General features: G+C 48.8%; 1 protein-coding gene across 9 annotated transcripts in view; it reads right to left on the bottom strand.

Annotated features, from left to right (window-relative positions):
- Positions 1 to 27,840, bottom strand: part of ARHGEF1 (Rho guanine nucleotide exchange factor 1) — a 60,398-nt gene that overhangs the window by 17,981 nt on the left and 14,577 nt on the right. For 4 of the 9 annotated variants that reach the window (XM_084815078.1, XM_084815070.1, XM_084815072.1 and 1 more), the window contains exons 5-20: positions 26,280 to 26,381; positions 24,381 to 24,423; positions 19,397 to 19,502; positions 17,313 to 17,453; positions 15,649 to 15,678; positions 13,234 to 13,336; positions 12,738 to 12,831; positions 11,968 to 12,003; positions 9,129 to 9,293; positions 8,931 to 9,033; positions 8,191 to 8,202; positions 7,150 to 7,338; positions 5,498 to 5,682; positions 3,783 to 3,929; positions 2,423 to 2,505; positions 638 to 763 (exon numbers count right to left, since the gene is read on the bottom strand). In XM_084815078.1, coding sequence (XP_084671204.1) covers positions 638 to 763; positions 2,423 to 2,505; positions 3,783 to 3,929; positions 5,498 to 5,682; positions 7,150 to 7,338; positions 8,191 to 8,202; positions 8,931 to 9,033; positions 9,129 to 9,293; positions 11,968 to 12,003; positions 12,738 to 12,831; positions 13,234 to 13,336; positions 15,649 to 15,678; positions 17,313 to 17,453; positions 19,397 to 19,502; positions 24,381 to 24,423; positions 26,280 to 26,381 — 1,665 coding nt within the window. The other 5 variants (XM_084815076.1, XM_084815073.1, XM_084815075.1 and 2 more) reach the window with 4 other exon arrangements.

Raw genomic sequence — 27,840 nt, 5'->3', positions numbered from 1 at the left:
CAAAAAACCCTGCATAAACTAAGTTCGTTTGGCATGTTTTAAATAACTTATTCTGCTTCGGGTCACCTAAGCCTCAAGGAGCTATCTCTAGGAGCTATGCACCCCCATCTAAAATAAAATTGCCCCACATACCTTTTCAAGCTAAGCTTAAGAACTTTAGGGTGCACCAGCCAGCCTGCATTTTCACTACATGGGCGATTTCGCCCATCTAGCCGCAGTGCTTCCAAGTGGGAGTGAAGGAAGCTGGGGTGAGCATAGGAAGCTGCATAATGCAGCTTCCCTGATCTCCTTCCCTCCCTACCTCCAGGACCACCCCATTTTCCCTGTCTTTGAGCTCCATTTCCAAGCGTGGAGACATAGCCAGAACCACACTGGCTCCGAGGGAGAAGAGCATGGGTTTCTGGGCTCCGGGGTTGGAGCCCAGAAATCGAACAGTCCTATGTCCTCCCAGATGCTGTCTGGGTGCATCAGATTGCTCTCTCCAGGACTAGAAACTCAACATTGCTGTTTTTTTTAAATGAAGGACAGGATTCTTGGGGTGCTGAATTCTGCAACAAATACCAAATTTCATGCCTGAGCGGGGCATCAGAATTCAGACAGCCCTACTCTAGGAAGAGAAGCCTCCTCCAGCGGTTACCTGGATGAACTGGTTGAAACGGGGCTCTTTCTTCTGCTTGGCCTTCAGCTGCTCCAGCGCAAAAGATTGGTGACTGCAGAAGCGTGCCGAGATCTTCTGGAACCACTTCCCTTCATCTCCCCCAAACTGTGGGAAAGATCAGCAAGGTGGTCGCATACAAAAATTCTTCAAAACTTTTCTCCGTCCTGACTTCCGGGATAACCCCTGCCTTGCCCCCACCTCTCCGCCCACCACCCCCCTCAAACCATCCTTGGCTGTATTCAAGAATTGTAGTAATGTATCTGTGTATCTGGGCTGGTCCACAAGTGCAGTCATTAAGTGACGACTTGGCATGCATGAATCAGCCCACCACAAGTCCTGCTCTGCACCTTTTTTTGTAGGTGCCAATGGTCACACTGGTCAGAGGAGACGGAATTTGTAGCCCAACACATCTGGAGAGTACCAGGTTGGGGAAGGCTGACCTATAAGGAAAAGCTTGAGATCTCTTAAAAATAGCTAAATAAATAAACTGTAATACCCGCAGGCTCCGCCCCCTTCTCTGATACCCGTTTACTGACTATCCCCACATGGCAGATTGGGGCAGGGGCGGGGGGAGAGGAAGGGTACAAATCAAATCAATTAATCAAACAAATAAATAAATAGAATCATAGAATAGCAGGGTTGGAAGGGGCCTGCAAGGCCATCGAGTCCAACCCCCTGTTCAATGCAGGAATCCAAGTCAGAGCATCTCTGACAGGTGGCTGTCCAGCCTCATCTTGAATGCCTCCAGTGTGGGAGAGCCCATCACCTCCCTAGGTCATTGGTTCCATTGTCCTATTGCTCTAACAGTCAGGAAGTTTTTCCTGATGTTCAGACGGAATCCGGCTTCCTGTAACTTGAGCCCATTATTCACTGTTCTGCACTCTGGGATGATCAAGAAGAGATCCTGGCCTTCCTCTCTGTGACAACGTTTCAAGGATTTGAAGAGTGCTATCATATCTCCCCTCAGTCTTCTCTTCTCAAGGCTAAACATGCCCAGTTCTTTCAGTCTCTCTTCACAGGGCTTTGTTTCCAGTCCCTTATCATCTTCGTTGCCCTCCTCTGAACCCTCTCCAGCTTGTCTGCATCCTTCTTAAAGTGCGGTGCCCAGAACTGGATACAGTACTCCAGATGAGGCCTAACCAGGGCTGAATAGAGGGGAACTAGTACTTCCCAGGATTTGGAAGCGATGCTTCTATTAATGCAGCCCAAAATAGCATTTGCCTTTTTTGCAGCCACATCACATTGTTGGCTCATATTCAGCTTGTGATCTACAACAATTCCTTCTCGCTTGTAGTGTTGTTGAGCCACATATCCCCCATCTTGTAACTGTGCATTTGGGTTTCTTTTTCCTAGGTGCAGAATCTTTTTCCTAGGTGCAGAAATACGTTGGAGGAAAGAACCCCAGCTCATAGCTTGTGCTTTTAACCAGGACACTACATGTAGCATATTTATTGCTTTCGTTATATTTGTATACTGCCCTGGTATCTGCAAGGATAAACAGCCATCATACATAGATAGATAGATAGATAGATAGATAGATAGCTCTGCAGACTGCTAGGCAGACCTAAGCCCATTATGTAAAAATTAAGCATTGCTCTAACCCCCACCTGCCCATTATTCCCTCAGACTTGCTACATCATTCCACTCCTCATCCATGGACCATTCTAACTGACTTCTGATCCCTGCTCTAATGCCTTCTAATTCCTCAGAACATTTCTGTCCCTCAAATACCTTCCCATGCTGGCCTTTTCCCCCAGCTCTTACCCGAGCCAGCAGAGTGCTTCCAATTTCAGAAACAACTGAATTGTTTTCTTCCCTGAGCTTCTTCAAGTTCTCCAGAAACAGTTCTGAGGAAAGTCAGACATGGAAAGATGCAACACAGATGATAAAGCAAAAACACCACAACGGCACGCTCCCATGTCAGCCCCCATTTACTGCATGTGCATCGACCCATCACGTAAACTAGCACAGCTGGTCATACTGACAGGCCCCAAGCTCCTAGCTTTCCAATTCCCCCTTCAGGCACCTCAGCCAGGCCACTAAAATCCCACCTCGTCTAACCTGCTTCATACTAGAGCTACACACTCCCACCAACAAAATGGCGTCCTTTTCTTTGAGACTCTGTGGCAGAAAAGCGCTTCCTTAGAGGTGATAAGGCTAAATTGTGGCCTGTACAGAAAAGGCCTCAGTTACCATGACAACATAACCTCCTCCACATTCGGGGCCTTTTTCAGTTCCTCGCCTCAAAATTAGATGGGCCTATACCCTTTGCCTTTAATTTCCCAGTCACCTTATCTCGCATTCTCCAAGGTCACACTCTCAAGACCATTTATGAGATGAGTTACCCCTTATTTTAAGGTTGCACTTCAAACAAAACAACTAGCCCTGCTGCTGTGCCTGATACACAGGAACTCAGTAAATGAAACTCTTCCAAGCACAGAGATAAACTTAACGGGACAGAAGCTTCACTTGCTACATTTCTGAGGATAGGGCAGCTGTTCAAGGCACAGAGTAGGGTCACTTAAAAAAACAAAGATGGCGATCCTATTCAGCACACTGAACCATCCTTTTTGTAATCACAGGGTGCTTAAGGCTAGTAGAAAGGTAAAGCCCAACACGTGTTTATAGGCAGTATTAGAATGAGAATTCTAAACGTCAAGATCAGGTGAGGATTGCCTCATGTTTCCTGTGCTACATGCTGAGATGAGACAGGGGGTTGCCAGGGGGTGGGTCTTCTTGTGGGTGGCACCCCAAGTTGGTGAATTCCCTTCCTAGAGAGGCTGGCCTGGTGCCTGTTTTATTAGCACTTAGATGCCAGCCAGTATCTCTTTATTCTCTCAGGCATTTTAAAGCCAGTTTTATTGGTGTTCTTATTGCTAGGTGTTCTTTGTTGTTACATGGGTTGTTATTGCATTTATGTATGCTTTAATTTGTAAGCCACTCTGAGAATTCCTGGAAGTTGAAAGGTAGGGTATAAAAATAAATCAATTTATGATGCTAGTGATTGTTAAATACAGAACCAAGGGACTGCAGTTATTCCAAGTAAATAAAGCTTGAGTATGTGTTTTTGGTACACTGCCTCAGCCCTATCTCCATTTCCATCCTCTCCAGTGCTCTCTCTCACTGTGTTCGTCGACCAAATCCTCCAAGCTGGGGAAGATGTTCCGCAAATCGCTCTCCACAAAGAACCCCTCAGTCAGCAAGGGTTGGTAAAAGATCTCCAGCAGCACCCGGAGCATTCGTAGGTGGGCATGTTCTGTAATGAACAGCTCTGCAGAGGAAAAAGGCAGAGGGAACATCAGAACAGGTATACATCTAGAGAGCCTGTACCAGGGATGTTGAACTCTTTGGGCCTGAGGGCCAAATTCCATTTTGGAGAAGTTCTCGGGGGGCACATCCCAGTGGTGTGCAAGGCCAAGGGCAAAAGGGAAGGCCCCAAGTACCCCAAAACCACCTGGCTAGTGAGTTTAATGCTCTAATTGCCAGCAACTAAGCCTTAGGAGAGACATTTTTTACCTTTTAGCATGAAGGACAAATGCACAAAAGCCAAGAAACCAGCAAACAATTGGTGGTGGGGTGGAAAGGAGATGGGCCAGGGGAAGGAGGTGTGGCCAACTGGGGAACCCCAGAAGGTCAGAGCTGGACCTCAGACAGGCTGGATCGGGCCTGAGGTTCATCACCCCTATACAATGTAGGTATTTACACGGATGTGGGACAAACTGGAGACATATCATGGAGAACTCTGGAACAGCTGGAACAGACCCACATTTACTGGGAATTCCTTGGTCATGGGGAATAGTAGCTAGTCAGCATTGTTTATGGTAAGAACTACAATGGTATCTGATTGTCTGTTCTTGATCACTGAAAACTAGTTAGAAGGCCAGAGCATGAGGGAAGACTCCCTTATGATTTATTTACAAGAACTAAAAAGAAGATTCTAGTTCAGCTATTCAGTGAGTAAAACAGTGAAAACGGATCCAAGATTCTCCCACCCTCATTGTCCTCTTATTTGGAAATGTTAACTATGGAAACAAGATTCATTATGCAGCAACGTATGCAATTCTACTGGAGCTGCATATTCTGTTAACTGCATTGGAGTTCTTATTTCAGAACTTTGATTACATCTGGGGGCAGAAGATGGAAGAGGACAAACACACCCCTGGGCAGTGATTAACATTTGGGGGCATGCGGTGCATGTCTGTGTGTGCACACATGCCAAGATTCATACAGTGGTACGTCTGTGTGTGGACATCCACAGCCCCTAACCGGAAAAGAGGGAAGAGAATCTCTACTGACAATGTAGAGCATCTATCCTTCCAAAATATAGCAGAATGTCACTTTCTCCCCAAAACTGGCAAATGGAGAGGTACACATATTATCATGCTACTGGAGAGAACACCAAGTAAATACAAGCCCTTGGCCAGCTGGGGTGAGGAACACAGGGGTTGCTGACCAAGGGTGTAGGAGGGGGGTGGAGAAAAGGAAACTGGCAGCATCCTCAGAGCTCAGTCCCACCCTTCCTCCCCACCAGTGTGTACGCTTTACAGGAACACAGGAAGCTGCCTTATACTAAGTCAGGCCATGGGTCCACCTAGCCCAGGACTGCTGACAATGTCTGATAGTGGCTGTCCAGGGTTTCAAGCAGGATTCTTTCCACACCCTCCCTGGAGATGCTGGGGACTGAACCTGGGACTTGCACATGCAAAGCAGGTACTCTGCCACTGAGCCACGGTCCTTTCTTCCTTCGAGCTGTTTTCCCCCTCTCTTTCCTTCACATGTCCAGGTGTGCCCCACGTATTTCTGAAGTGGGCCATCCAGGGGCAAGGGTCCGCCACATACCATTGATCACCTCTTGCCGCTTCACTTCACTTTTCTTCAGCCTGAGGAGGGTGTCGGGGGGGACGAGCTCCCGCCAGTTTGGCGGTTCAAGCTCCAGTTCCGAAACGCGCGGCTCAGTCTCCTCAGACTGGGGATGCAGAAAGGACGGCGGGGGCTCCCCTCCCCCTGCCCCTCCTGGTTCCAAACTGTATGGGTCAAAAAGAGAGAAAAAGACAGAAATACAGTAAGGGTAAGCCTATACAAATCCTCATGGGCCCATCCCAAGAACTCTGGCATCTGCAGCTCTCACAAAACTACAGTTCCCATGGTTCCTTGGGAGAAACCACAATGGTTAAACCTCACAACCCTGTTCTAAATTTGCAGGGCATATCTATCCCAAGATGCAAAACGGCTGCTGTAGAACATTCTCCCCTCTGATAATTTCACATCAGCTAAGCGGCCACATCATAAAGCTCAAAACTGTCGATATGAGAGGATGGGCTGATTGGAGCTCCTCTACTGTTCATCCCCCTTCTTCCTGCCCAATCAGTCCTATCATCCAAATAATTGGCATTAATATCTGCTATAGATACTTTTGATTTACCACATGTGTTTCCTCCCTGGCATTTTACCACTGCGCAAACTTAAGAGAATTCATTACAACAACCTTCCCCAAGCTGGTGCCCTCCAGATGTTTTGGACTTCAACTCCCATCAGACCCAGCCAGCATGGCCTATGATCAGGAATGCTGGGAGCTGTAGTCCAACACATCTGGAGGGCACCAGGTTGGGAAAGGCTGCACTCCAAGATGTGTTGTTTAGATAGTTTAAGGGTTTTTTTAAGATTAGAACTGATTTCCATGAATTTCAGTGGCTATTAGCTAAATGGAACCCGCTATGGTCATCAGTGGTCCCCCTCTAAATACCAGTTTGGCGGGGGGTGGGGGAAATAAAGAAATCATCTGGCCAAGCCACTGTTAGAAACAGAACGTTTAACTTGTCTAATCCAGCAAGGCTATTCTCATGATGCATTCTAGTGCTGCTGGGTTCCCGCTTGGGACAGTGGTGGTTTGTTGTTAAATTACAGCAGGGGTGGGCAACTTGCAGCCCCCCAGATGTTCTGACCTACAACTTCTGCTAGCAGAGCCCATGGTGAGGGGTGAAGGGAGTTGTAGGCCAAAACTCTGGAGGGCCAGAAATTGCCAACCCCTGAATTACAACGATAAGAACCAGTGGCAGTTTATGGTTTCCCATGGGAAGCTTGAAAGGGGTATTGGGGATGATTTGGGAGTAGCATTGGGCGGAAGAAATAGTTGGCTAGAGTGACTGTTTCAAAATCTGATCCTACCTATTCCCTTGGTTAATAGAAGGGAGTACAGCATCAGGGCAAGAGAAAGAGAAACGGCATTCGTTTAATCCCTACTGGAGTGGCTCATGTCTGAAGTATGAAGCTGAAATACTTCACTGCCATAGTTAGCATGGGAGTAAACTGTCATCATTTGAGAAGGTACATGTGAACGCATCTTATCACAGCATTTACTGCAGGCAACAGACAGACATCCCTGGGGTGGTTTGCAAAGGGATGGTTAAACTGGCTCCTGCTACAGTTGCCCCACTGATGCCTCCCACTGGGGCTATTGGGGGGGAGGCATCTCAGGTTCCTTCTTCACCTACTTGCGACTCCCCTGCTTCTGCCGAGCCTGTTCTAGGGACGGCTTCTCCTCCAGCTCACTGGCACGGGCAGCAGCCTCGATGTCCACATCGCTCCGCGAGCGTGGCTGCTTGCCCTTGGCTGAGCCACGCTGAGACCGCTTCCGCTCGTAAACCCGCAGGCTCTCCGAGCGGCCCAGCTTTCCTGGCAGCCTGGCAAGGTGTGGGGGCGGGGGAAGGGGCACAGAGCCAGGTCACAGACATAAAAGACACAGACCAACCAGAGGGCATGGGGTGGGGGGACAACGTTGGAGAATGTTGGGTTTGACAACCCAGTTGGAGACAAGGGGAGGTGAAATGAGCCACAGAACGTGGAAGGGCCACAGACCAATCACAAGAGACATGGGGTGGGTCAAAGAGCCACGGAACGTTGGCACCGTACACCAATTGGAAAGGAGATGGCAGGATCACAATCGATACGTGCATGAGCCAAGCGAACACCCAGTGGCAGGGGGTGGAGACAGACGTTAGCAGCACATGCAGAGGTGGAAAGAAAAGGGAAGAGAAAGAAACATGAGAACCCCAGAACCAATGAGAGATCCATGCACCAAATCAAGGGAGGGTGAAGTGTGAGGTTGCAAGGGCAGACGCACCACTGGCAGGCTGAATTTCCCATGCTGCCATGCACAGGCTTGAGAGAGCCTCAAGAGAATAGCTCTGGCCCCAAAAGATGTGGAAACCTCAAAAAGAAACCCTGCTTCTTGCGAAGGCTGACCCCCCCCTCACCTGGGCAACGCTCAAAACAGGTGCATTGCAAGAGGCAGGGAGGAGAGTTCAGGAGCAGCAGGCTGCAGTAACCAGCGGTTCACCACTGTGGGCATATGTAGGAGGAGGCACCGAACCAAGTAGGCATTAAAAATGGTGCCATTTCACACACAATTGCCTTGGGGAAGGGGGCGTTGCTCCAGGGAATGGGGTAGAAAGTAATACTTAACTCAGTTTGTGTGTCTTTCCCTGAGGAAGAAATTCATGCAAAGGGTGGGGGGGGGTGAGGAGGCCACCAACCTTTTTCGCCTTCTAGAAGGGAAGAACAGAATATAGAAGGGTGATTATGTTAGCACTGAAAGGAGAGGAGAGAAAGAGAGAGGAAGGGGGGAGGGAAAGAGGGAAGGGGGGGAGGCCTATCCTCATAATAAAAACTCAGGAAGGGGAGAAGAGGGGTTTTTCTAATAATAATTTTTAAAAATCTCTTTAGATAAGAGAGAAGGAGGATGAAGGAACATTCTCTGAAATAACTGACAGGGGAAGTGGTAGAAAGTACGCAAGTCTCAACAGCAACCCCGGGGGAAATTGTGGGGTTTTCTTCCAAGAGGACATTTGCAAGAATGCCACTTCTTACTCTAGGTTGACTGTGCAAATCCTATCCCTGCCTACGCAGAAGTAAGCCCCACTAAATTCAATAGGATTTACTCCCAGGTAAGTATTATGTATACCATGGGTGGGGAACGTGTGGCCTTCCAGATGTTGGCAGACTACACCTCCCATCAGCCCTAGCCAGGATAGCCACTGGTGAGGTATGATGGGTGCTGCAGACACATGCTCCCCATCCTTGATGCATAGGAATGCAACCCAAACCATCTAGAACCAACAACTGGTGGTGTACGTATGCAGACCCTGAGAATCCGCAAACCACACATAAATATACATTCATAAAGTGGGGAGGGTAGAATCCACTGATCTCCTCCCCATTCCCACCCCATACACAACCCCACTTAAGGCTCCATCGTCGCCCCACCCAATCTCACCTTTCATTTTCTGCACCATCATCTACTGGGGGCTGTTCCCCAGCCAGCAGTTGCTCCATAACAGGGGAGTCCCCTGAATCTGCTGGAAGCTGACTGTCCGAGCCTAAAGGTAGGCAAAAGGTGGGCATCAGTGGAGCAGGAGACGATACAGACACCTCTTTTCCTCCTCCCACTTTACCGTTTCTGCCCCCGGCTCACCCCGGCTCTCACCCTGCTCTCCGTCATTGCCCTCCCCGGGCGGGGGGTGAACACTGACGAACACTCCAGGGGGATCCAACACCGGGGGGGCTCCCTTGCCCCGCCCAGGACCTCCCACTTCTAGCTTGGGTCCTTTCTTGTCCAAGGCTGGTGCCTTATCACTTGCTGTAAGGAGACAGATGTGGAAAGAGGGTGGGGGGGGAGGTTAGAAGACAGAGAAAGCAAATGCACATACTGCCCCCAACAGTTTCAAATGCATGGTCCTCCTCCCCACTCCCAACCCCATCCAACTTCAGGCTACACTCCCCACATCGCCCCTGAGGGTTTATGCACAGATTAAGCCTCCACTTTAGCTTAAAGATCAAGAGGAAACGAGGCCATTTAGTTCTAGTAGTTTCCCTCCTATATGGTGAGTGGTTGTTCTCTAGGGGGGGAGGGGAGGGATCAGGACCATGGGCCAAATCTAGCCCTCCTGGGACCCAAACCCAGCCACTGGGTTTCCCCCAATGGCCACCCCCTGTTCTCCAACCACCAATTGTTGGTTGGTTTCCCCAGCTTTTGTGCAGGTTTTTTTCCTCCATTCTAAAAGGCTGAAATGCCTCTCCTAAGGCTGAGTTACAGGCTGAGTTTCTGGCAGTTAAGAGCTTTAAGCTAAAATACGCTGGTATTTTTGGTGCCTCTGGCCCCATCCACCACTGCAATGCAGCCGCCAAGAGCTCCTCTGAAACTGACTCTGGCCCTCGGGGTGAAAGAGGTTCCCCACCCTTCCTGTGGAGGTAACTGAGGATCTACCAGGGGCTCTTCATAGGTCTGGGCCTGATTCCACTGATTGCTGGTTCCAGCCGCATCAATGGAGATTCAGCTCAGCCCAGATCCAAATACAGTCCTAACCTCGATGGTTACCTAGAATTGTGTCCACTCAGGCCATTCCCGAGGGTTCTTCGAGCGTAGAAGGGAACGGGGTTGTGCAACCCTTGGAACGAGCGTGCTCCAAACCAGAGGTCATGCGGTCAGTAGCTGGAGCTGGCCGTCAAGAAAGCAGGGCGGAGAAGGCCCCGCTCTGCTGACAAAGCAGGCTTGGCCAGTCCGGAGGCTTCATATTACCTGTGCCAGCCACCGGGGAGATGACAACTTAGTTACAGGGCTGCCAAAAAGCCAAGGGGTAAGCAAAGCAGGTGTTTTATTCCACAAAAATAAACAGTTCCAATGTGTTTAGGTCCTTCTTCAGGGAATTTGTGTGACCAAATTTGATAATGCTTGTTCCTCAAACTCCAGTCTCCTGTGCTCTCATATTGGCCAGGTTCACATGGTCAGCGGGGGAAACGATGTAGTATGGATTGTTTTTCCTGTTCCCCATGCACCCAGCATTTCCTTAATTACCCATGTTGTGTCACAGGTTGCTGTGTTGTCCGAACCCAGCACACGGTATTGTGGGGTGGGTTACAGCCACCCTGCCATGCTGTGCTCCAAGTTTATTTTTATTTATTTATTAAATTTATTAATCGCCCATCTGGCTGGTCACCCAGCTACTCTGGGCGATGTACAACATATAATAAAACAGTTTAAAACAATAAAATTCTACAATAAAAACATTTTCTAAAATACCCTAACCCACCCCAAATGCCTGCCTGAAGGTTTTTAATGCACGGCAGACGCTCATTAAAGAGGGGGCATGACGGAGTTCCTTAGGGAGGGAGTTCCACAGAGTCGGGGCCACCACAGAAAAGGCCCTTAGGCCTTTTAAGTTAGGATGATACAGCAACCCACAATGCAACATGGGTAATTAAAGCAATGCTCGGTGTGCAAGTGGCAAATGCATGGGTGGGGAAAACTGCTGATTATGCGAACCCGGTCATTCAATTATTAGATTTGGTCATACTGAATTTCCCTGATGAAGGGCCTGTATGTGGTCCGAAACACGCTGGAATTGTTTATTTTTGTGGTATAACACACCTGTTTTGCTTAGCCCTTGGCTTTTGGCTTTTTGGCAGCCCCTGTAACTAAGTTGTCATCTCCCCCGGTGGTTGGCACAAGTAGTATGAAGCCTCTGGATTGGCCAAGCCTGCTTTGTCAGCACAGCGGGGCCTTCTCCGCCCTGCTTTCTTGACTAGCAGCTCCAGCTACTGACCTCATGAACTCTGGCTTGTGGAATAAATATTCTTTTGCTTAACCCTTTGCTTTTTGCCATCCTTGGGGGGAGGCATTTTATGGGGTGGAGAGCAAAGGGGGCTAGGCCCCCTTACTTTTTGTGATGGCCGCCTTAGCTATCCTTTTAGAAGGCTACGGAGGGACATGATTTGGCTAAATTTGGTGGGTGTCAGGGTGTGCAGCTTGCGGACTTCATTGAAGGCCTTCCTACCTCCCCCCACCCCAATAATTCCACCACTGATGACAACTATCCAAGAACAGAGTTAATTCACAGTGGGAGGATACAACTGTACAAGTCCATAACTTGTGCATAAGCCTTCAGAGAAAAGGGTGGAGCCCAGGAGTCCTACACCCCTGCCCACCGCCCAACTCCAACCCAACAGACCATTCCCCCAAACAGACAGACAGACAGACACACAGTGAGCAGCCACAGCATGCCGAGAAATTTATCTGATAATGTGATGGGTGCGATGGACTTTTATAGGGTGTGATACATATTAGTATATTATTATGAACAGGGCGAGCGGACAGGTACATCATTATGTAAAACCATAATTACAAAAGTTAGTGCCTGTTGTTATAATAGAATATATTAGTTTCATGTGGCTCCCTCCGCAGAGGGACAAGGTGATACATGGGGTGCCATGCGTTATTGGGGAGTTGGTTTGCAGAAAGGAGGGGGTGCTGGTACCTTCACCCTCGGGTTTGGATTGTCTGTAATCAGAATCTACAAAAAATGCAGGAAAAAGAAGGGGAAAAATGGAGGAGGAGAAGGACAACTGAATGGGGAAGAGGAAGGTATAAAATCAGTCCCCTCCCAAGAATACACATGCTTGCATTAAATAAAAGTTCCTTTTGGGCAAAGCACATGTCAAACTTACCACTCACCTTGGCCTGCTCCACGCAAACGGGCCACTGTTCTGTAGTGGCTTGTAACATTTGTATTACTTCGTTATCTGCAAAGTGACTCTAGCCCCTAGTCCTCAAAATGCTAAGAAGATAACAGGCAGTTGCTAGCAGAAGCTTCGTGAGGATCCTTTCCAGGTCAGCCCTGGAAGCATGGCCAGAGCCCAGGTAGAACTGTCAGCCAACCTCTTTACAATCAGTGAAAGAGCAGTGGCTGTGTGCCATTCAGGTTTGCACTGACTACCAGCACTGAGACCCAATTACAATAAGCCCTTCTTTTCCCAGAAGGCACGTATGGCCTCAATCCGTCCATCTTCTTGCTTATCTCCCTGTGCTTCCAGGGTGTGGGGTGTGGGCAAGAGTGAACACACCCTCCTTGGTGGCAAGCCTTCATCTTCTGGGGGATTGCACAAAGCTCTTTTCTCTTGGCTTAAGTGGACTATATAATCAGAGGGTTTAGGATATGGAGCTAAGCACAAGGCAAAAGCCTCCTGGACAAGGACGAAGACATACATTTGCCCATAGAGTCCGCCCTTGCCCCAAATGCATACTTACAGTGGGAATCACCACGGTTCCAGCGTGACGGGTCCAAAATGCTGAAGCCCTTCTTTGGTTTGGAGGCCTCCTCGGGCTTCTTGGGTACTGAAATCTGGATTAGCAGGAAAGAGGGATGGGGGAAGAGGAAAAGCAAATTTATCATACCAAAAATAACACCCCACCTCCAAATATGGGCTCTGCAGGATCGTTCTAGATATGCCCCATCTCTGCAAAGCTGAAGCTCTGTTGTCAAAAAACAAAACCTGCGACTTTCAGGAAGTCAATTTTTACACCAATTCTCGGGGCAGCTGATCATTTTATTTTATTTTATTTATGTGTTTGTTTGTTTGTTTGTTTCTATACTGCCCAATAGCCAAAGATCATTTGGGGGAGGGAGGCTATGGATGGGCACCCCCCTGCCATGGCTCCGTAGGCTGCTCCTGGATCTCCTGCAGTATCAACAGCCCATCCATATCCACACACTCACCTTTCCTGGTTTCAAATCTTGACTTACTTTCTTGCGGAAGAAGTTGGCCTTGGACTTCTTGCTATCAGCCGATTTGGTCTTAACCCCCAGGTGCTTCATATATGTCACGATGGCAGTGAAAATGGCAGAGCTAAATGACCAGAGCAGGGAGAGAGAGAAAAGAATAGAAATGGAGTGGTTCCAGAAAGCAGTGGCAGAGGTTCAGATGTCCTGAGAACCCTCGTTTGACTGCAAGAGGAGTTTTGTTAATCCAGTCAAGCATTGGCTCAGATCCCTCCACTCCCGTGCCCACCCACGTCTCAGCTTCCTGCCACAATTAGGGCTGCCACTTTTTTACCCCTTTGGCCAAGTTCCTAAACAGTTGTGGGGCAGACAATCAACAAGTGAAGACCTCACGGCTGGAACATGCATCACCTGTCATGTTCTCACCTGTCACACAGCTGTAAAAAGATGCATGAGTCCTGCCAGAAAAAGAAGTTGGTACCTCTAACCATAACTGGGCACTACTAGTCAGTTTGTGGTTGCTCTGGGGAGAACTAGGAAGCAGCTGTTTCTCCCACCTCTCGGATCTCTGAGCATCATGCCGCACATGACTGGTTCTTGAAGAGTGGCCAACCATGCCTGGAAACTATTTTGCTTTATTTATGACATTTTTACCCCACCTACCTTCTTCTAAGGAGCTCAGGACACATGGCCCTGCCCATTTTATCCTCACAACCATTCTGCGAAGTAGGTTACGCCGAGAGCATGTACGTGTGAGAGCGCCTGGCCCAAGGTCACCCCGGGGACATTTGTGGTGGAGTGGGCATTTAAAGCTGGATCTCTCAAGCCACTGCACCACCCTGGCTGGGGAACCTCTGCCCCTTCAGCACAGAGAAAACAGAAGAAGGTGAACATCCAAAGAAGATCACAACGAAGACAAACAGGTTCTCAGGATGCAGGACAGAATTTATTACAAGAAGCCCAATGCGTTTCAGCCTTGTTTCTTATTTTAGGCCTTCTTCAGGGGGTAAAGAAAAAAGTCAGTTGCCAGTAGATTGACACAGGAGACAATCTTTTGCTGAAAAAATTCTGCAGACTTTTTTCTTTACCCCCTGAAGAAGGCCTAAAATAAGAAAAAAGGTCAAAACATGTTGGGCTTCTTATAATAAATTCTGTTTTGTATCCTGAGAACCTTTTTCTCTTCTTTGTGACCTTCAGCCCAGAGACCTGGGAATTAACAGTAGTTTCTCTGTAGGAAAGGCACTCCTCAAGGGATCAGAAGGGCTCTTGATTCTGTTCCAGGCCTGAGCCCCAGTTCAAAATTAGGCCATCTCTTTATTTATTTATTAATCGCCCATCTGGCCGGTCACCCAGCCACTCTGGGCGATGTACAACAATAAAATCTCTCTCATTCCCCAACACATACACACTCTCACACACTCACACAAACACCTTCTCATACCAATTTTCAGAAACCATACCCGAGGGCCAGTTCATATGCAACATTTCTTGCAGCTTTGGGAAGGTATTATGTAAAAATACGCATGTGTGTATGTGGGGGAGAAAAGCCTATTCCCATGCACACTTGTTCACGGGTCAACACTCCAAAGTCTCTACAGAGAGTTACATATACAGAACCACCCCGGGTATAATTCCAATGGAGGTTCGGCTGGTTGTGGAGGGGCAAGGGGTGCTCTCTCTGTGGACCAGCCACAATACTTAGAGCAAACCACCATGGGTAGTGGGGTGGGGGGTGGGGGTTGTGCTACAAACAGCTGTGGCAAGCCCCCGCATGAGACACTTGCCTCCAGCACTTCCATTAAACCTCTAATGGGCAGGGACAGGAGAGTCTCAAATTCAAACCTGCCCCTACCAACAAGTGTAGAGACCTCATAGAGCAAACCAGAGTCTCTTCTCCAAGGAGGGAGGAAGAATAAGTGGAATCGGGGGGGGGGGGAGGGGGCCTCCTCCTTCCAAACCTAAGATGCATGCAGATAAACAGACAGCAGAGGGCGCAGCAAGAATCCTCATCAGAAGGGCAAAGCAGACACTTTGCATGCAGAAAGTCCCCAGGTTCGATCCCTGGCATCTCTAGTTCAGAAACAAAGCAGGTAACAAGGCTGAGGACCTTTGTCCGGGACCCTGGAGACATAGCGTCAGTTTGAATAGACGGTACTGGGGCTACAAGGACAAATGGTCTGACTCAGGAGAAGGCAGCTCCTTCTGTCTGCACGCCAGACTGGTGCCTCAAGGGTTAAAAGAACACACTGCATGCCCCAGTCGCCCACCCACCCCACTTCCTGAGCAGTGGCAGAATGAAGCTTGCTGTGAGCCACATCCGGCAGCACTTGTGATGTGGCGCTCAGCAGAGGCTTCAGTGGAAAAACGGAAGCCCTGCACACCCCTGCACATCCCACCCAGCCACCTCTGCAACCCTCAGCATTGCACACCCATACACACCTTTTCTCCTCGTCGGTAGAAATGGTGGGGCTGGAATCAAGAAAAGGAAAAAAAGACAGAAAGAGATTGGCTTGTGAAATTCACATCGATTTCGCTAGTTACATTTGAGTCCCTTGCTCGGTCCAAGGAGCTCTGGGTGGCTTATGTGGGGCTCTGCCATTTTATCCTCACAACAAGCCCAGGAGTCAGATGGGACTGCAAGATCGTGGCTGGCCCGAAGTCACACAGCAGGGCTTCCCAGCCGAGCAAGGATTTGAACCCGGATCTCCCTAGTCCACCAAACTACCTGTGTGGCCTCTCAAATAACTGAGGGGAGCAAGCCAGCCCTCTCTGTGCAAAAGCTGCTCCCCAGCCTAGAGGCGGCTGCATCGCAGAGGATTCTCTCTCCCCGCCCCTTGTATGTTTAAACTCACCGGTGCAAAAGCCCCATCTTTGCTTGGTAAGAGAACAACAGTCAAAAAGCAAATAAGCATGTTCTGTGGTGTAGGATGCTGAGAGGTGCCTACAGCTGGATCGTGCCGCTGGACCAAGTTGGATACAGCAATTGAACCAGGGAAGGGGGCGCAAGAGGAATTTATACACCCTGCAAGGATGATGCAAGAGGAGGCAATATCCAGGGATGGGTGGAGGACGTCTCTCTCCTTCCTCCCCCGCAGTCCCCCCCCCCCGACAGCTGGTTCTTATTATCTGGTAGGAACTTGGCAGCGAAGGGTGGGGGGAGGCTGCAGTTGGTCTGCTGTGGCCACAGCCCTTGTTCCTCAGAGATGAGAGATCAGAGGAAGAGGCTGATTCCTGGCCCTGGTCCCAGTGCAAATGGGATGAGGGCCAGGAAACAGAAGCTCAGTTCATGGGAAAAAGGGGCGGGAGAGAACAGGGCCTCTGTGATGGATGGAGACACTAATTTGGGTGAACCCATTTTCCTGGTTTGGAATGGGAAGCTTGGATGGGACCAGCGGGGCCAGCGGGGGGGGGGGGTTGCTTAAGGTTAATAATAAGCTGCAGAGGTCCATTAAATTTAGATAGGAAGGGAAAGGTAGACTAAAGCAGGAAGGCCTTTCTGGTTTTGTTGACCAGGCACAAAAGGTCAGAAAGAATATGGGTACGGAATGGACAGATAATTTTTTCCTCCCAGCCCAGTAACGGATCGGCCTATTGGCATGGTCCACAAATAGGTGCAAAGGGGGGAGAGGGACACAGGGCCCATGAGTGGGAACTGCCACACATGTCACAGCGTAGAATGCTCCTGTTCAGGGTCCAGCTTTTGCCGTGACACTCCATTCCACTCCCGGGTCCTTGTCCTCCTCACAGTTTTCCATTTCTTCTCCCAAGATTCAACCAGTATGCTCAGTCCCCACTGAACTTTCAACCAAAGAAGGGGGGGGGGGTCCTTTCTCCCTGAAGTCATTTTTCCAAATATTTTGTGCACTTCTGTAAAACTTGGGGCTCTCTCCAACGCTGCTGATTCTTCTCTTGTGTATGGATGGTGCTCTTTAGGCTACGTAAGGACTGGCCCTTGAAGAAGGAGTCCACTGAATAGGCTCATAGGGTCGGGGAGGGCAGACCCAATGGCAGCAGCTTGGGAGGAACCATTCATCTGGCTCTGAAAGGGGCAGGGAGGCTCATTGATCCAGGCTTTGGGGGTGAGTACGGAGATGTTCACTCACTGCATCTCCTCTAGTTTGCCCAGGAGCAGCTCCGCCAGCTGCTTCTCCTTGGCGTCACGGATGCTCCTGTCCTTGGTCCGATAGCCTTCCAACTCAACAAGCTCCGCCTCCCCTGGTGTCATCCCCATCTTCCTTTTTTCCCTGCAGGAATCAAAGCAGGAGCCATTAGGACTCTGTCCCACCACAAATATACATCTGGAACTAAATCAAGCAGGGGGAACGGCAAGCCCCCCACCCTCCCCTCTCCCCAGCAGAGTCGCCTGGCCCCAGTTTACACTCTCAGTCCCTCCTAAAGCCAGTGGTTTTCCCTAACAGTGTTTCTGGATACCTCGGGGACCCTTAATGAGAAGCTTGGTGGCAGAGGACAGGTTGCGCCGAACAAAAAGTCACCCACTGCTCCCACCCTTCTGCTGGAGTGCACACGTGCAGGAAACGTTGGGCTTATTCTGAGGCATGAACTCCACACTGATTGGACATACTGAGGCCCAACACCAGGGCAGTGTGGGAATTCAGTGTATGCCCTATATGTACCCCAGAATCTCCTGGCACACACAGGGGTTCAGTGACAGAGACACAGAGGTTCCTCAGCAAAAAACAGCTATGGCAAGTGTTCCCCAAAAGGTAAAAATTTGAAGGCCACTGTTAAAGTGCCAGCAGAGTGCCCAGGGCAAGTCTCAAACTGGGGATCACAGGAGTCAGGATCCATCCCCTTACCTCTTCTGCAACTAGCACTCTCTTCTGACTGTGAGCCCAGCAGGCTGAGCTCTGGGCTTCAAGGGCACCATCTAGGCTGCAGTACCAGCCCGCCTAAGCATCTAGTCAGCTGACCTCAAGGGTCAATCCCAGCTCACCAGGCCATATAAAGCTCCAGCCTCAGAACTAGCTGCTCAGTCCAAGCAGCCATTGGCTACATTCACATGTAATGCTAAGCCATGGTTTATGTTAACCATGACTTGTTGCTTTAGCCATAAATTGTCTTGCAGATGAGCAAACCACAGCTTGTTTTCCCTATTTCTGGTTTGTTCCTTTCCCTCCCATTTTGCCAGCTTTCACAGCAGTTTCATTTTCAGGCTGCTCTTGTTGGGCATGCCTCTGATTCAGGGCGGACAGCAGCACAAGTGAGTCAGGGATAGGCCATGGTTCTGGGTTCAGACATCACGACAAGCCATGGTTTGGACAAGCCAGACTTTGTAAGCCCACAACAAATCATAGCTTTCATTTGGTTAACTAACCATGGTTTGTTTGCAGGGATTTATTCGGAAACAGCAACACATCAGATTTTAACACGCTTTGCACATAAAACCATAGTTTCATTATCCATGGTTTGTTGAATCACAGGTTGTTGTTACATGTGAACCTGGAACTATGGTTTAACTTTGGGTTGTTAACCACGAACAACCCATGAAGATTCCCATGGTTTGTGTTTGGGTTCCCACGGTTTGTGATGTGTGAGCTGTTTAAACCATGGGTTGTCATTACATGCAAACTCAGAATCATGAGTTGTTTTGCCAGGCTACAGAGGCAGCGGGCAAGAGTGGTAAAAAAAAAAAAAAGCCCAGCCTTTTTACATGCCAGTACTGCAATGCTGCAAAAGCAGTTGGGATACAGGGAGGTGAAAGAGGAGGGAAACAAACAACCCAGGGACTGAGAAAATAAACAGTGGTTTGTCTGATCATGTCAGACAAACTCTGGGTAAGGCAACAAACCATGGTTTAAATAAACCATGGGTTAACAATACATGTGAATGAGGCCTAAGTGTCATGTGCGAACCAGGCCACTGATACCATCACGACATTACCCAATCACTTGCCCCCTTTGAGCTTGATCCGTTTAGTTTTGACTATGCACCTGCCACTGGCTCATCCAATTCTTGTTTGCTCCTCTAGAACTAAACCCCTGCCCTCTTTTGGACTGCACACTTGCTTCTGGCCCACTTGGGCTAACATGGCCTGCTCCCCTGGGACCCAGAGCCTGGCCATCATCATTCTAAGCCTTTCCCAAATATCACTGCCTTCTCAAACCCAAGCCCATCCTGTCTTCTGCGGAGTCCTCCTGCCACTTCCTCAGAGCCCCAGGATCCAGACCTGAAGTCCTCCAGCTGACGGGCAATCTCTGATTCTTGGAAAGCTTGGATATCTTGCAAGTATCTCCGCTGCTGGTCATCAGGAAGAAGTTCAGGCCTGTTTCGGTCTGCAAGAAGAAGAAGAGAAGGGCCCTAAACCAGGGGTGTTGAACCTCTTTCAGCCTGAGAGCCAAATTCCATTTCAGAGAAGCTCTCAGGGAAGCTCTCAGGGGAGAGCTTCAGAGAAGCTCTCACCACCATTCCAGTGGTGGGCAGGAACAAAATACAAAAAAATGCCAGCATATTTTTGCTTAAAGCTCTTACTGCAAGTAACTATGGCTTAGGAGAGGCATTTCAGCCTTTTAGAATGGGGGAAAAACACACAAAAGCTGGGAAACCACCAAACCATAAGTGATCAGGGAGAAGGGGAAGGGTGTGTGGCCATCTGGGCCAGATTTGGTCCACGGTTTTTCATCTCTGCCCTAAGCTTCAGGCATGTGGCAGAACTAGGCATGGAGTTATAGGAGGCTTTGGGACCCAAGGGGACAAGCCTGGTTTCACAACCCAAGGTAAGTTCTGTAAGGCAGGAGAATTCTCCCTGAAACTCCAGTTGTTTTGCATCAGCTCCAGGTACCTTCCTCCTAGCAAATGCCCAGACATTCAAGCAGTCCAAATTACAAGCATTCCTGCTGCTCCAGGGAGACACAAGAATGTGGAATCCTACATCTAAAAAAACCTGCCAGGAGGACGCATTGTTGTAAATTTAGTAATAAGAGCATAATATGCAAATTCATATGTGCAATCTGCATATGTCTGTGCAAACCATTTTTTAAAGAATTTGGAGTGGACAGGGTACCAATAGGAAATACAATAAGGAACCGCTAGGCAAGTAGAGAAATTGAGGCATCGTGAGAATTAGAACAGAAGCTTGCTTTTCTTTAATATTAAATAATAATTTAGCACTTATACAGCACATTAGAGTGTCCAACATGCTTCACATATCTCAGTCATTCTTGCAACAACCCTATAAGGCAGATCTATATTATCCCCACCTTGCAGATGAATGGGGTTGGGGGCTGAAGCACTACAACTTCAGCTTGCCTAAATGAATTCATGATAGAAGCAAAACTTGGATCTGGATCATCCTGGCTCATAGCTCAGTCTTTCAGCCATTACACTACACCAGCGCATGAGGTTGACTGAGTTTGCATACTGTATTTAGTGTGCAATCTGCTACTAACACATTTTTTTAAAAAAGAAATTGGATGTTCTTGTTACTTGTTAGAAATATGGTAAGTGTGAAAGAATGAACTGCTGGCACAGAAGGGTGCAGGATGTAAGACATCATGAGAACTAGAAACTTGGGGTGGGGTGGGTGTTAAATCGAAAAAATGATCCTCAAAATTGTAGCAGATTCAACACTCAAGTCTTCACTCTTCAACACGTGGCAGGGTTGCGACTTTGCAGAATTTAGCCCCTTCTTCCTCCGACAACATCATGACCACGATTTCCTCCTCCTGCTAGCGTCCCCACACTAATGTCACATCTGCGCTTGCCGCAAGAGTGTCCTAGAAACTCTCCCAAACCCAAGCTGATCTGTGCTTCCTTTCATGGTTTGCGTCCTTAATGTCCAGAGGGGAATTCTTGTTGCTATATTTGTACAAAAGCAAAAAAGAAAAGAAAAAAGGGCACCACACAAACTCAGAATAAACCTCCTCAAAGCTCCCCCAGCTGTCCTGGCAGCTGGCCCGCAACATAAACAAAAGGGACCGGCCTGCAGTACCAACTTAAGAACTGTCGGAGGATTTGGAAGCCGTTCCAAGGGGAGGTATCTCCTCTGTGATTCCGGCAAACACAGCATCATCCAGGCAAATCGCTTGCAGCTGCTTGGATGCTGCTGTGCCAGGCTTGCTGCCAAGACAGAAGATGCTTCTGAAGCAGAGCAGTCTGCCCCAGTAGTACAATGTAGCCATCTCTGGGGTGGTGAAGCTGGTTTGTTTCTATACGGTGCCCTCCAACGGGGGTGGGGGTGGGGGAAAGAGTCACAGCTGTTTCTGGGTTTCAGGCAGCTGTTCACCTTCACAAGGTGCATGATGCAAGGACCTGTTGCACACAGAATGTCCCAAGGATCTCCAGGTGAAAAGGATCTCAAATACCAAGGCTGGGAAACAACTCTACCTGTGACCTGAGAGCAGCTTTCCCCAACCTAGTGCCCTCCAGATGGTGTTGGCCAGCAACTCCCATAATTTCCATCCAGCATGCTAGGAAAACATGTTAGGAAAGGCTGCCTTAGAGACCCGCGCACAATCAGAGGATGCAACAATAGGCTAGGTGGACCAACCGTCTGACCTAGTGTAACTTATGGCTGCTTTATACGTTCACAGGAGAGAGGATGAACAGGGCCTCAACAGCATGGGCATGCGCCACCCCTGAAATGCTCATGAAAAGCTACTGTGTAGGGGTATAGGAGGTGGGGACTAGCCACTCTGCCAGCACATGGGCTTCATGCATTCAGCACATCTCTGACTGTAGACAATTACTTTCCGGATTTTCACCTCCACATGTGTTTTGAAGTTTCTAGTCTTTATGGCTATGGAGATAAAGATCTAAGTGTGTAGGCAATGCTGGGTGAAATCTCAGGAATGTATGGGCAGGTTCGCACAATCACAGAGAGAAAATAAGCCATGGTGGCTTATTTTCCCTCCCTCCACGTGCCAGTCATGAGCTACTTAATTACCATATTTACCCTTGCCGGGTGCAAGTTGCCATGACGTCTGAACCCAGCAAGGGTGGGTGGCTGGGTTGGGCTGGTTTCCAAACCACCCTGAAAGCCATGGCTTTTACCTGGTGAGGGTAATTGTGCAAGTCAGGCGGCTTGCAACCAGCACGTGTGGGGAAGGAAAATAAGCCTCTGTGGTTTATTCTCCCTCCGTGATTGTGCAAACCCGATCTTTGTGTGCGTGGGGGGAACTGGCAGTGCTGAACTGGATTCTTAAATATCAGCGAGTGGGGTCTCAGAACTCTTTCCCACTGACCACAGGCAACAATCATGTAGTATTGATTGCTATTATTTTAAGCACAGAGTATACAGATCTCAGGAAACAGTGGCGTTTCTCTCCACCATTTCTAAAACAAAAAGCCCACCTGCACGTCCCATCCTCCTCCCATCCCCCACCCCACTGTCTAACCACCATGATGAGTTCGAGTAGCACTGTGGCTTCCTTTCCGAGAACAAGCTAGAGAGCTTACTAAGGCGGGCAGAGCTGGGCAAGCGGTTGGCTGCAACTGGCAGGCATGGCCACTAGATGGTGCCAGGAGGCTGAAGGACCAGCTGACTACCTACTAGCTAGCTCTCCACCCCCACCCCCCACCCCTCCACCGTGGCAAGAGAAGAGGCTGGGCTACTTTGCCGCTGCAGATGAGCTAATCAATTGGCCAGGGCAGCAAGAGATCAGTAGCCCTCCCTGTCACTCTTCAAGCCCTTCCACTTCCTGCCTTTCACACAATTTCACTAGCTGGGTGCGGCCCCCCGACAGCTGCAGCAAAAGCCAGGAGGGGGAGCTACAGCCAAGAGATGGGGGAGGTGGGTGGGGAACTAGGGAAAGTGGCAGGGCTGCGGCTTGGACTGCGGCGACTATCCGGAAAGGCAGCAAAACTGGAGCAGTAACGACAAAGAGTTTTGCGGCACAAAAACCAGAAGAGAGACTAAAACACGGTTATTATGTGACAAGCTTTCGCGAGCTGCAGTAACAAGTGCTGGTCAATGCCTGCTCCCCTATAGATGTATTTACTCGCAAGCAAGTCCCCTTGTGATCAATGGCACCGACTCCCAAGATTTTAGCCCCCCAAGAGGCCCTTCTTCATCTGCCCTTGTATTGTGCAAGGAAAAGATCGCAGGCTCTGTGAGCTGTTGTGCTGAAGAAGCAAGGAGACGGTCACGCCGCACCCCAAATTGCACGCTCCACAACTTCCATGCCCTCCCTCGTGGGCAGTCTCATCTAGACCTGCAGCTCACGCAAAGCTTTGCGTGTTCTCTATGCTTAAAATAAAATTAAAAAAAAATATTCACAAAGAAAAGCTGAATTCTGCAACCCAGAGATTATCCAAGCCTTAAACGGTTTAGGACGAAGTTACCTGAAAGACCTCTTTCACCCATATCAGCCTGACTGCACTTTAAGATCAGAGAGGCCCTTCTCATCTGCCCACCCATGAGAGCAGTTAGCTGGGTGACCACACATGAGAGGGCCTTCTCTGTAGTGGCCCCCCATCTCTGGAACAAATTGTCATCAGAGGTCCACCATGGTCCATCAGTACAGGCTTTTAAGAAGGCCTTAAAAACGTACTATTTTACCATGGCCTTCTCTTGATATGACTGCTGTTGTTGCTGTTGTTTTATTGTCAGCTTTTATTGTTGCTTTTATTTTCTATTTTAGGTGTTCATGTTTTATCACTTTTAGTATTTTAACTGTTTTTATGTATTTTATTGCTGTGAGCCACCTTGGGAGGGCTTCTACCCTGAAAGGAGGCCAAACATTTTTTAAAATAAATACATAAAATTAAGCAGACTCACATAATTTATTTCTGCCTCTGCTGGTCATGGGAGGGGTCACAAACTAAGGAGAGCACTGAAGCCCCACCCTCTTAATGCCTGACCAATGGAAATTCTATTCATCACAGAACCTCCCTCCCCAGGCAACGCCCACACATTTTGCACATCCATAAGAGCTAGAAACTTGCTCTTTGAACACAAGCAAGCAAACAGACCACAATGCTGCAGCCCAGTACCCCATAACCCTGTATTTGCTTTACTCGCCTTAGTCTCCCAGGACATTATTAGAATTATGTAAAAATACCATCTAAGTGATTAATTTGCATCAAACATATTCTGATTGCAAAATTCATTGCTGTAGAAGAAATGAAGCTTTACTCCTTGTCGATCTATAACAAACACATCTATAACAATCTACGAACACACATACACACACACCATTAACGCTGCCTCTTACCTAGCTCGAATTGTACATGTGGTGGAATGGGGACCCTCAGCAACTGCAGAAAAGATCAGACATAAAGTTTAGAAGAAGCAGGGAAAAATACTGTGCCATGAGGAAGCCCTCACAGAGGACAAAGCTAGCCACAGCTATCAGCCACAAAATGGAACTACACGTTCAGAAGCAGTATAACACACACATAACATTATAATGCTGGCACTGGTGTAGTGGTTCATTTTGAAATGCAGGTGCTCATCATGACAGACCACACACCCCAAGAATAGCCCAAAAATTCAGGCAGCGGTGTTGATCCATATCAACAAAACAGTACTAGCAGCTGTCATCTCCATCAGCAGCAGGTCTTTTGTAAAGTTAGAGTGTCTCACTCGCCCATTAAGACACCTGAAAAAATACTTTGCATTACAACAGGGAACAATATATTGTTGCCAGAGGGAATTCATTTCTCCCCTGCCTCCAGCTGCTGTGAGGAATGCAGCTAAGCTTAGAGGGAACAGGGAATTCTGGGTGGCAGATGACGACGGGATCCCTCCTAATAATTAAAAAAAAGTGCTGGCACTGTGTCCCTGTGAGTCCTGGCTTCACTACATCACTGATTGTGCTGGAGACGAACAGTGGGTGACCACTGCCTTCGCTCCCCACTAGCCAGTGGAAGCCATGGGAGTGGGCACGCTGGACCTCTGATGTGATGCAGCGAGAGTTATTACATTCTCATGGGAAGTGTAGGCTCAGCTGCCCCATTCCCCTGGGCATACAATAAGAGTTATCCTGCCACCCCCTGCACTGTTGTAAATAGGAGAGAGCCCAGCAGTCCAGGCATGGAGAGGGAAAGAGGAATTTGGCTCAGCTGCCTTGGTGGACTAAGGGATGCTTCAGACCAGCCTCCCAGAACCTGGTGCCCTCCAACTATGTCAGACTACAACCCCCATCATCCCTAGCTTGCTATGCACAAACGCCACATTTCAGTTGTCACGTGTGGACACTGCACGCTCCTGACACCAGGAGAGGCCATGAACAGAACTGAGGCCGAGTTCTGCAATGCAGTTCTCACAGCGATGTAGTGCAGCCAGGGCTCACAGGGATGCAGCACCAGCACTTTTTTATTAGCAGGGACACTGATGTCATCTGCCACCCAGCTCAGACTTCCCTGCTCCCTCTAACCTTAGCTGCAATCCTCACAGTATATATTGTTCCCTGTTGTAATGCAAAGGCTTTGGGGATGGCCTGGTTTTGAATGGGCAATTAAGACCCATTAGCGTTACCAAAGGGCCTGCTCCTGATGGAGAAGAAAACTGCTAGAACTGGTTTGTTAATATGGATCAACAAAGCAGCCTGCATCTTGGCCTCTTCTTGGGGGTGTGGCTACGAGACCGTCATGGTGAGTGCCTGCCCTTCAAGATTTCCCACTACACCACTGAGTTCTCAGCTCAAAAACTGTCCAAAATGGGTATAAAGACGAGTATTTTCAGATAAAATACATTTAGAAACAAATCATTACAGAGAACACATGTTTATAAATGTGGATTTTGTAAGGAAATATATTCAAAAATGCATTTTAAATACATATTTAAATATAATTTTTTGTGCTGGTTTTTTTTAAAATCACAGATTAATGAAGAAACTTAAGAATGAATACAGGAGAAATCGACACAGTCTAGCAGTGGAGGCTACTGGCCCCGATGTCAGTGAGGCAGTGAATCCGCTCCGGGTTTCAGAGTTCTGACTGAAACCTGAAGCAGATTCACCGCCCCACTGACATCACAGCCAACAGCCTCCACTGGGTCCGGGAGGAGACTGAGCCCTCCCTCCTTCCCTCCCAGCAGCTACCAAGACCTTGGGCGGGGGGGGGGGGGCAAGAACAACATGATGAAGGGATCTTCCCTACAGCTCACTCACCCCAGCTTTGTCCAGGAACGTGTGGCAGAATTCCATGAACTGCTTCTTTGCCTCCTTGGGTCCGAGGTGGGATAGTATAAGGTCCACATGCAGATAACAGAGCTGCAGGAAGGGAAGGCAGTTAAGAGAGCCACCGAGAGCTAACGTAGGAACCAAAGGGCTGGACCCCTTCTTGCCTGGCCTTCCCCACACCCCAGCCCATGCTTCAGGACTAACCAAGCCAGATATGTGTGATGAAGAGAGGGAAAGAGGCTTAAGTGGTTACACAGCCATTCACACTAACCTTGCAGTCTTAATCCTCTCCTGAAATGACACCCATGTACATGCCATTGAAAGGAGAGCATATGTTTCCCTGTTTACAGTTGTCTGGTCCATCTCGCTTGCCTTCTTCTAGCACAGGGGTGCAGAACCCCAGGACACCCAGGGTCCCAATCTGCCCCCAGGGTCCCAATCTGCCCCCGGGGTCCCAATCTGCCCCCGGGGTCCCAATCTGCCCCCGGGGTCCCAATCTGCCCCCGGGGTCCCCAGAAGGCCATGCCCCTTATCTGTATTCCCACCCCTTTCCCCCATTTTGTGCAATTTTTCCCCCATTCTAAAAGACTGAAGTGCCTCTCCTAATGCTTAGTTATAGGAAGGAAGAGCTTTACGTTAAAACATGCTGGTATTTGGGGTGGGGTGGGGTTTGGCCCTCCATGCATTGTTTCCCCCAATTTCGGAGTTAAGATTCTAAGCGCCTTGGGGCAAGGACCTGTCCTTCCATTTTTACTGATCTCTACGGCACAATGTAAATTAATGGCACTGTATAAATGAATAGTAACAATAATAATAATCAAGAATAAATACTTCTGCTAAATTTAAAAATATATATGCCAAGTGCCATCAAGACATTCTCAAGCCTGGAAACAAACATCCCCCTCACCTGCCAGAAAAATAAAGGAAGCTGTGGTCAACTGGAGTGACATGACTGCTGATACTTGACAAGCAAAGGAAGTTCAGAAACCCTGCTCCACATTTCTCCCACGTATTTTATTTTGTATTTATTACATTTGTATCCCGCCTTTTTTCCCTCCTTAAGGAACCCAAGGCAGCGTACATAGTCCTCCCCCTCCTCCATTTTAGCCTCACAACAACAACCCTGTGAGGTGGGTTGGGCTGAGAGTCTGTGACTGGCCCAAAGTCACCCAGTGATCTTCCGTGGCCGAGTGGGGACTAGAACCCGGATCTCCTGACTCCCAGTCCAACACTCTAGCCACTACACCACACTGTGTAATCGAGCAGCCTTTCCCAACCTGGTGCCCCGCAGAGGGTTTGGAGTACCACTCCCATCAGCCCATGATGGAAAGTGTAGTCCAATCCCTCTGGAGGGCTCCATGTTGAGGAAGGCTGTAACAGAGGGAAATGACGCAGAGTTATCATTGCTCCCCTTGCTTGTCAATCATTTCTCCCAGCTTCATCAGAGGAAAAGGTGAGTCAGTGTGGCCCTCCTCATTTTTCCCAGCTGGGACCAAACGCCATTTGCCTCCACCCTGCTCATAACTGCCTCCTGCACTGACCTTGACAT

This window comes from Heloderma suspectum, chromosome 10 (genome assembly GCF_057233095.1).
Source record: "Heloderma suspectum isolate Gila_16-S chromosome 10, 16-S_ref, whole genome shotgun sequence".
Classification (NCBI taxonomy): Eukaryota; Metazoa; Chordata; class Lepidosauria; order Squamata; family Helodermatidae; genus Heloderma; species Heloderma suspectum.
This window is presented reverse-complemented; position numbering and strand designations above follow the sequence as displayed.